The 9,612-nt window shown below is 41.2% G+C and overlaps 2 protein-coding genes and 1 pseudogene across 2 annotated transcripts; all 3 read right to left on the bottom strand.

Annotated features, from left to right (window-relative positions):
- On the bottom strand, nucleotides 926-3,848 carry LOC104753529 (26S proteasome non-ATPase regulatory subunit 1 homolog A-like). Its single transcript, XM_010475771.1, has 8 exons — nucleotides 3,840-3,848; nucleotides 3,237-3,457; nucleotides 2,911-3,169; nucleotides 2,557-2,789; nucleotides 1,865-2,390; nucleotides 1,355-1,718; nucleotides 1,127-1,233; nucleotides 926-965 (listed from the first exon to the last, which is right to left on the bottom strand). The coding sequence occupies exons 1-6, from the start codon at nucleotides 3,846-3,848 to the stop codon at nucleotides 1,461-1,463; spliced, it is 1,506 nt and encodes a 501-aa protein (XP_010474073.1). The 3' UTR covers nucleotides 926-965; nucleotides 1,127-1,233; nucleotides 1,355-1,460.
- LOC104753528 lies at nucleotides 3,744-6,517 on the bottom strand (annotated as a pseudogene).
- Nucleotides 6,729-9,533, bottom strand: LOC109125174 (26S proteasome non-ATPase regulatory subunit 1 homolog B-like). The gene is made up of 9 exons (XM_019237732.1): nucleotides 9,475-9,533; nucleotides 9,396-9,408; nucleotides 8,925-9,280; nucleotides 8,600-8,732; nucleotides 8,248-8,496; nucleotides 7,924-8,144; nucleotides 7,598-7,856; nucleotides 7,244-7,476; nucleotides 6,729-7,077 (listed from the first exon to the last, which is right to left on the bottom strand). Exons 1-9 carry the CDS (start codon nucleotides 9,531-9,533, stop codon nucleotides 6,729-6,731), a joined length of 1,872 nt encoding a protein of 623 aa, XP_019093277.1.

Here is a 9,612-nt window from a genome sequence, read left to right as displayed (position 1 = left end):
CTCCAACGCGAGAATCGCGTGCTTCACTAACTTGGACCATCACCATGGCCATGGCAATTATAGCACCTTGACGAACAAAGTCAACCACATCTGATGTAAGTGGTTCCAGCAAGGATATCGCTTCACTCAGGCCAGTTCCTGCACAAGATATGCTTACGGCAAGAGCTGCGCCATAGCGGACATGCGGATTGTACGACTGGGAAAGCAGGGATACAATACGGGGAGTCTACAGTCGAAATATTCAGCAAACCCATTATGAGTGAATCTGAGAACAAGAGCCCTGAAGGGAGAAACAGAATATAGACNAACATCCACAATTGACACGAATTCTTCTACAGCTGTAGCAAGATATTTTCCATCTTGTGGCTCGAACCGGACCTGCGTAATAGACCCTTTTTCCTCCTGCTCGGAAAGTCTAAAAGATTGGAAAGCAGAGGTCAATGGTGGAGAGTGGTAAGAGAAAGTTGTGAAGCTTGCCTTAAAAGTATCAAGAGAAGAATATGTATCGGTGTTCCAGTAGCGGATTACACCGCTGCTATCACAAGAGCAAAGCAACTCGGTTTTCTTAGGGTGAAAGTCAAGGGACATCACANACCACAACGAATGATAGGATCACGATCTCTAGTCATCTGCTCAATCAAAATATCTGCTTCCTCTTCTCTACCATATACTGTGAGAGCTGTTCCTAGAGCCAGTCCCCTACAAAAACATGATTAATGAAACATTTTGAAGAACTTACCAGAAATATACCCAGACTTGAAATTACCTTATTATCTTCTCATGCTGGGTCTTGTGAGCATAAGCGAGCATCTCACTTGCNAAGCATCCCAGAATTTTATAGTTTGGTCGATTGATGCTGTTGCAAGTAGAGTTGAATTGGATCTGAAGCGAACATCAGTGATAATATCCGCATGTACGTCAGGACTGGTCTCAGCGTGACCTGTTTCCATGTTCCAGATGAACACCTAGCAACAATAAGAAATAAGCATCCACTTTATCTGCTCTTTAACAAACAAGATCTTATAGTTACCCAGATGATCTTTAGTCGTTATGTCATTGCGAGTTTATCAACAGAAGAAAGAAAAATCTATGTTCCTTTTTCAAAGATTAACAACAGATGATGTACCTCCCTATCATGTCCAGCGCTCGCCAAGAATTTCCCATCCGATGAGAAATGACAGGAAGTGACCTTACCAAGTTTTGGTACGGAACAAACCTCTCTGAGATCGAAGTCTTAGACAACAAAAAGGACTGTGATTACTAGATGTACTCTACTTTATGTAGCCAATAATACTTTTTGAGGTTTAGGCAACATGCTCAGCAGTGTTCTATTCTATAGTGTCAAGTATTTTACCTTCACCATCTTGAACTGTAGTAAATTCCACATCTCCAAACTGTTCCATGTTAACCAAAAAAAACCAACAATTACCCACTAATCAAAACAAAACCATGATGTGTATTCAGACTGGCGTGGATCCTTGCTTGACAGCCGTTGAAGTAGGTGTGTCGGTGGTCATAAAGAGAACCTTGGGATACGGCGGATGCAAGTCCTTTAGAAGGACGAACCCTGATGGAGCTAGCTTCACCGGTTCGTATCTGCTGCTCTCCATAAACTTTATGTATTTCTCTTGTGCAGGGACCACCCGCGTCGGGTTGCACAGAATCTCAAACATTGCTTCTGACTCAGCCTTCTTCTCCACCGTTGCTGCGCTATCAGCCTGCCAGTACATGGATAATCTATCGTAAGAGTCTACTTATGATCAAGACTCAAGACAGATACTATTCATAACATAAGACTGAGCAGATGCAGATTGGTGATCTTGCATTGGCGTTTAGATGATGTTAATAGTTTGATTGCTTATACCTGCATAGTGTCTGTTACCTTCTCAATTGATGACTTGCCTTTTCCAGCTCCACTTTCATTGAAAGACTTTGTGGCTGCTTTTTCAGCGATAATCTTCTGCTCTGCTTCAGTCTTGTTTATATCCCTAGATTTAATAGCCTTCACCGCGGTTGAAAGCAGGGCAGTTGGTAATTTTGCGGCGGTGTTGGAGGTAACAACTGCAGTTCGTTTTGGATACTCAAACAAAGATGGTTTTGCGAGCGACATGAAGTCAAACTTTGGGAATTTGAGATCGTAGTTCAAACCGATGAACGCGGTTGGTGAGAACGCCAAGCATATGAAATAAATTAGCGGGTACCAATACCAAAACTGGCTGAAGATTGCAAGGCCAACAACCGCAGTGACTTTGTCATGTTTTGTCTTAGAGAGAAGTCGTATTGTCACATTCCCTCCACCAGCTTCAAGAATACCTGAAGCCAAAAATGCTCCCGTAATAGTGCTCATTTCATCTGGAATCTCTTCGGGTAAAATCTTGTCAAGTTGGTGCCTGCAAAAAAGAGGTCAAAGTTTAGTCTACCAGAGATATCCCTTTCAAAAAAATACAAAAGTTACAGAACATAGTCAAACTTTGTTGTACCAGAGATATAAGACTGAGAAATTTTCAGAAGTAGAATTTTATCTGCATGTTATTGAATAGATCAGAGCTCACTAACCTAAATTCTCCAACGCGAGAATCGCTTGCTTCACTAACTTGGACCATCACCATGGCCATGGCAACTATAGCACCTTGACGAACAAAGTCAACCACATCTGATGTAAGTGGTTCCAGCAAGGATATCGCTTCACTCAGGCCAGTTCCTGCACAAGATATGCCTACGGCAAGAGCTGCGCCATAGCGGACATGCGGATTGTACGACTGGGAAAGCAGGGATACAATACGGGGAGTCTACAGTTGAAATATTCAGCAAACCCATTATGAGTGAATCTGAGAACAAGAGCCCTGAAGGGACTAGAGAAACAGAATATAGAGTCAACATGTTATTGAGACAAAGGAAATATGGAGTGACCTGCTCTGGATCAGAGTATAAGATGAATCCAAGTGCGAGAACAGCAGTCCTTTTGACATCGTCACAGACATCAGAGACAGCAAAGTGCAGAAGTTGACGCATGGCTTTGTTGTTTGCAGTTCCTCTGTAAGCCATTGCCAGTGCGTACATTCCACCACAACGAATGATAGGATCACGATCTCTAGTCATCTGCTCAATCAAAATATCTGCTTCCTCTTCTCTACCATATACTGTGAGAGCTGTTCCTAGAGCCAGTCCCCTACAAAAACATGATTAATGAAACATTTTGAAGAACTTACCAGAAATATACCCAGACTTGAAATTACCTTATTATCTTCTCATGCTGGGTCTTGTGAGCATAAGCGAGCATCTCACTTGCCTTATTTGTTGTAGTTCCAACAAATAATAGACCCAGGCTGATGCCGGCAGCTTCACCAGCAACTGCACTGTCAGTGTATAGCACTTTTTTTATATCTTCATATATGTATTCATCAGTTGTCCCAAAGGATGCCAAACCAAGACCTAAACAAGCTCCATGTTGAATAACCTGCATCAATATATTTCCAGATAAAAAATTAATGCTCTTAAGAAAAATACTATATTCTCTGGTGATATAACAAAAAGACTATCTTGAGGTAAGATAAGGTTACCTCAGNATGTCATTGCGAGTTTATAAACAGATGAAAGAAAAATCTATGTTCCTTTTTAAAATATTAACAACAGATGATGTACCTCCCTATCATGTTCCGTACCAAAAATCTATGTTCCGTAGGTTTTGGTACGGAACAAACCTCTCTGAGATCGAAGTCTTAGACAACAAAAAGGACTGTGATTACTAGACGTAATCTACTTTATGTAGCCAATAATACTTTTTGAGGTTTAGGCAACATGCTCAGCAGTGTTCTATTCTATAGTGTCAAGTATTTTACCTTCACCATCTTGAACTGTAGTAAATTCCACATCTCCAAACTGTTCCATGTTAACCAAAAAAAACCAACAATTACCCACTAATCAAAACAAAACCATGATGTGTATTCAGACTGGCGTGGATCCTTGCTTGACAGCCGTTGAAGTAGGTGTGTCGGTGGTCATAAAGAGAACCTTGGGATACGGCGGATGCAAGTCCTTTAGAAGGACGAACCCTGATGGAGCTAGCTTCACCGGTTCGTATCTGCTGCTCTCCATAAACTTTATGTATTTCTCTTGTGCAGGGACTACCCGCGTCGGGTTTCATAGAATCTCAAACATTGCTTCTGACTCAGCCTTCTTCTCCACCGTTGCTGCGCTATCAGCCTGCCAGTACATGGATAATCTATCGTAAGAGTCTACTTATGATCAAGACTCAAGACAGATACTATTCATAACATAAGACAGAGCAGATGCAGATTGCTGATCTTGCATTGGCGTTTAGATGATGTTAATAGTTTGATTGCTTATACCTGCATAGTGTCTGTTACCTTCTCAATTGATGACTTGCCTTTTCCAGCTCCACTTTCATTGAAAGACTTTTCAGCACTGGCTGCTTTTTCAGCGATAATCTTCTGCTCTGCTTCAGTCTTGTTTATATCCCTAGATTTAATAGCCTTCACCGCGGTTGAAAGCAGGGCAGTTGGTAATTTTGCGGCGGTGTTGGAGGTAACAACCGCAGTTCGTTTTGGATACTCAAACAAAGATGGTTTTGCGAGCGACATGAATTCAAACTTTGGGAATTTGAGATCGTAGTTCAAACCGATGAACGCGGTTGGTGAGAACGCCAAGCATATGAAATAAATTAGCGGATACCAATACCAAAACTGGCTGAAGATGGCAAGGCCAACAACCGCAGTGACTTTGTCATGTTTTGTCTTCGAGAGAAGTCGTATTGTCACATTCCCTCCACCAGCTTCAAGAATACCTGAAGCCAAAAATGCTCCCGTAATAGTGCTCATTTCATCTGGAATCTCGTCGGGTAAAATCTTGTCAAGTTGGTGCCTGCAAAAAAGAGGTCAAAGTTTAGTCTACCAGAGATATCCCTCTCAAAAAAATACAAAAGATACAGAACATAGTCAAACTTTGGTGTACCGGAGATATAAGACTGAGAAATTTTCAGAAGTAGAATTTTATCTGCATGTTATTGCTGAATAGATCAGAGCTCACTAACCTAAATGCTCCAACGCGAGAATCGCGTGCTTCACTAACTTGGACCATCACCATAGCCATGGCAATTATAGCACCTTGACGAACAAAGTCAACCACATCTGATGTAAGTGGTTCCAGCAAGGATATCGCTTCACTCAGGCCAGTTCCTGCACAAGATATGCTTACGGCAAGAGCTGCGCCATAGCGGACATGCGGATTGTACGACTGGGAAAGCAGGGATACAATACGGGGAGTCTACAGTCGAAATATTCAGCAAACCCATTATGAGTGAATCTGAGAACAAGAGCCCTGAAGGGAGAAACAGAATATAGACTCAACATGTTATTGAGACAAAGGAAATATGGAGTGACCTGCTCTGGATCAGAGTATAAGATGAATCCAAGTGCGAGAACAGCAGTCCTTTTGACATCGTCACAGACATCAGAGACAGCAAAGTGCAGAAGTTGACGCATGGCTTTGTTGTTTGCAGTTCCTCTGTAAGCCATTGCCAGTGCGTACATTCCACCACAACGAATGATAGGATCACGATCTCTAGTCATCTGCTCAATCAAAGTATCTGCTCCCTCTTCTCTACCATATACTGTGAGAGCTGTTCCTAGAGCCAGTCCCCTACAAAAACATGATTAATGAAACATTTTGAAGAACTTACCAGAAATATCCCCAGACTTGAAATTACCTTATTATCTTCTCATGCTGGGTCTTGTGAGCATAAGCGAGCATCTCACTTGCCTTATTTGTTGTAGTTCCAACAAATAATAGACCCATGCTGATGCCGGCAGCTTCACCAGCAACTGCACTGTCAGTGTATAGCACTTTTTTTATATCTTCATATATGTATTCATCAGCTGTCCCAAAGGATGCCAAACCAAGACCTAAACAAGATCCATGTTGAATAACCTGCATCAATATATTTCCAGATAAAAAATTAATGCTCTAAGAGAAATACTATATTCTCTGGTGATATAACAAAAAGACTATCTTGAAGAAAGATAAGGTTACCTCAACATCAGTACTTCGTAGGCTATCACGAAGATATTGCCTGATTCCCTCGCCATGGTTGGCATGAATAATGCCAAGGGCATATAAAGCACCACCTTCAGAGTAAGTACTCCCACCACCATCTGCTCCTCCTTGAGGCAAATATGGAGCCATCACTGACCTACTTTGTTGTAGATGACCTCTATGAATAACACCTAATCCCGCTATAGCACTAAACTTAGCCCAATTGGTGGCCCTACTTAGCCAAACCTACCAATCCAAAAATGAATGGAAATAATAAGAAGGTTATATACTTTGCTGCGCCATGTATGTTGAAACAAGTAAAAAGTGATAGGGATAGTAATATTTTTACCAAATTCTCCTTGTAAAATGTGTCCTCTGCTGTTCCAGCATGCATTATCGCATTACCATATATTGCAGCACCATTCGACTGACACCACGATTCAACAGACTGTTCATTTGTCTCCATGATAAACAGGAATGATCTACAGAAAAAAAATGGCCATCGCTGAAGCATGTTACTATCTGGAAGAAATGACTTAGGAGAAAGAATATCCTATCGAGATATAAAAATCTAAAAGGGAAATTCACTGCCTCACTTGTTATGTTTATCAAGAAATTGGGAGGTCAGCTGTGTTGATGTCTCTCCAGATAAAATTCCCTTAATCTTTGTTAACCTCTCAGCGTAGACAGCATCTGCANGCAGTTCGTTTTGGATACTCAAACAAAGATGGTTTTGCGAGCGACATGAATTCAAACTTTGGGAATTTGAGATCGTAGTTCAAACCGATGAACGCGGTTGGTGAGAACGCCAAGCATATGAAATAAATTAGCGGATACCAATACCAAAACTGGCTGAAGATGGCAAGGCCAACAACCGCAGTGACTTTGTCATGTTTTGTCTTAGAGAGAAGTCGTATTGTCACATTCCCTCCACCAGCTTCAAGAATACCTGAAGCCAAAAATGCTCCCGTAATAGTGCTCATTTCATCTGGAATCTCTTCGGGTAAAATCTTGTCAAGTTGGTGCCTGCAAAAAAGAGGTCAAAGTTTAGTCTACCAGAGATATCCCTTTCAAAAAAATACAAAAGTTACAGAACATAGTCAAACTTTGTTGTACCAGAGATATAAGACTGAGAAATTTTCAGAAGTAGAATTTTATCTGCATGTTATTGAATAGATCAGAGCTCACTAACCTAAATTCTCCAACGCGAGAATCGCTTGCTTCACTAACTTGGACCATCACCATGGCCATGGCAACTATAGCACCTTGACGAACAAAGTCAACCACATCTGATGTAAGTGGTTCCAGCAAGGATATCGCTTCACTCAGGCCAGTTCCTGCACAAGATATGCCTACGGCAAGAGCTGCGCCATAGCGGACATGCGGATTGTACGACTGGGAAAGCAGGGATACAATACGGGGAGTCTACAGTTGAAATATTCAGCAAACCCATTATGAGTGAATCTGAGAACAAGAGCCCTGAAGGGACTAGAGAAACAGAATATAGAGTCAACATGTTATTGAGACAAAGGAAATATGGAGTGACCTGCTCTGGATCAGAGTATAAGATGAATCCAAGTGCGAGAACAGCAGTCCTTTTGACATCGTCACAGACATCAGAGACAGCAAAGTGCAGAAGTTGACGCATGGCTTTGTTGTTTGCAGTTCCTCTGTAAGCCATTGCCAGTGCGTACATTCCACCACAACGAATGATAGGATCACGATCTCTAGTCATCTGCTCAATCAAAATATCTGCTTCCTCTTCTCTACCATATACTGTGAGAGCTGTTCCTAGAGCCAGTCCCCTACAAAAACATGATTAATGAAACATTTTGAAGAACTTACCAGAAATATACCCAGACTTGAAATTACCTTATTATCTTCTCATGCTGGGTCTTGTGAGCATAAGCGAGCATCTCACTTGCCTTATTTGTTGTAGTTCCAACAAATAATAGACCCAGGCTGATGCCGGCAGCTTCACCAGCAACTGCACTGTCAGTGTATAGCACTTTTTTTATATCTTCATATATGTATTCATCAGTTGTCCCAAAGGATGCCAAACCAAGACCTAAACAAGCTCCATGTTGAATAACCTGCATCAATATATTTCCAGATAAAAAATTAATGCTCTTAAGAAAAATACTATATTCTCTGGTGATATAACAAAAAGACTATCTTGAGGTAAGATAAGGTTACCTCAGCACTAGTACTTCGTAGGCTATCACGAAGATATTGCCTGATTCCCTCGCCATGGTTGGCATGAATAATGCCAAGGGCATATAAAGCACCACCTTCAGAGTAAGGACTCCCACCACCATCTGCTCCTCCTTGAGGCAAATATGGAGCCATCACTGACCTACTTTGTTGTAGATGACCTCTATGAATAACACCTAATCCCGCTATAGCACTAAACTTAGCCCAATTGGTGGCCCTACTTAGCCAAACCTACCAATCCAAAAATGAATGGAAATAATAAGAAGGTTCTATACTTTTCTGCGCCATGTATGTTGAAACAAGTAAAAAGTGATAGGGATAGTAATATTTTTACCAAATTCTCCTTGTAAAATGTGTCCTCTGCTGTTCCAGCATGCATTATCGCATTACCATATATTGCAGCACCATTCGACTGACACCACGATTCAACAGACTGTTCATTTGTCTCCATGATAAACAGGAATGATCTACAGAAAAAAAATGGCCATCGCTGAAGCATGTTACTATCTGGAAGAAATGACTTAGGAGAAAGAATATCCTATCGAGATATAAAAATCTAAAAGGGAAATTCACTGCCTCACTTGTTATGTTTATCAAGAAATTGGGAGGTCAGCTGTGTTGATGTCTCTCCAGATAAAATTCCCTTAATCTTTGTTAACCTCTCAGCGTAGACAGCATCTGCAGGATCTGTTTCATCCGTCATCTGGAGATTCCCTGCAGTGTTCTCCCTCTGAGCGGTAGAGGTTTCAGAAGCTTGAACTGCTACTACAGGAAGGATCTTGGGCATTGGAAGGCTGTTTCTAACACTCATGAGAAATCCATGGTTCTCGTTCTCTACAAGATCAAAAGCGATTTGCAATGCCAGTAAAGCTTCATCCTTGTCCTCTGAATGAAGAAGCTTCTCCAATATGCTTGCAACATCATGTGGTTCATCCAAGAACATAAGGCATTGACAAATACTCAAATAATCAGAAGGAGCCTGCTTCTGGTAAACATTAACAAGTAATCGAAAAACCTGCAACAATCAAGGTTCTATAAGATCAACTAGAAAATATTTTTGAGAATATAATACGAAAACTATNTCTCAAAAAAATACAAAAGATACAGAACATAGTCAAACTTTGGTGTACCGGAGATATAAGACTGAGAAATTTTCAGAAGTAGAATTTTATCTGCATGTTATTGCTGAATAGATCAGAGCTCACTAACCTAAATGCTCCAACGCGAGAATCGCGTGCTTCACTAACTTGGACCATCACCATAGCCATGGCAATTATAGCACCTTGACGAACAAAGTCAACCACATCTGATGTAAGTGGTTCCAGCAAGGATATCGCTTCACTCAGG

The sequence above is a fragment of the Camelina sativa genome, chromosome 16 (genome assembly GCF_000633955.1).
Source record: "Camelina sativa cultivar DH55 chromosome 16, Cs, whole genome shotgun sequence".
NCBI classification, from domain to species: domain Eukaryota; kingdom Viridiplantae; phylum Streptophyta; class Magnoliopsida; order Brassicales; family Brassicaceae; genus Camelina; species Camelina sativa.
The sequence above is the reverse complement of the archived record's forward strand: the minus strand, read 5'-3'. Positions and strand labels throughout refer to the sequence as shown.

What these genes read in the sequence shown, in the direction of transcription:
- LOC104753529 (XM_010475771.1), bottom strand. An exon ending in TCTCGCGTTGGAGAATTTAG is followed by an intron (nt 2,391 to 2,556) that starts GTTAGTGAGCTC and finishes TCTTTTTTGCAG; the next exon opens with GCACCAACTTGACAAGATTT. An exon ending in AGGTAACAGACACTATGCAG is followed by an intron (nt 1,719 to 1,864) that starts GTATAAGCAATC and finishes ATGTACTGGCAG; the next exon opens with GCTGATAGCGCAGCAACGGT.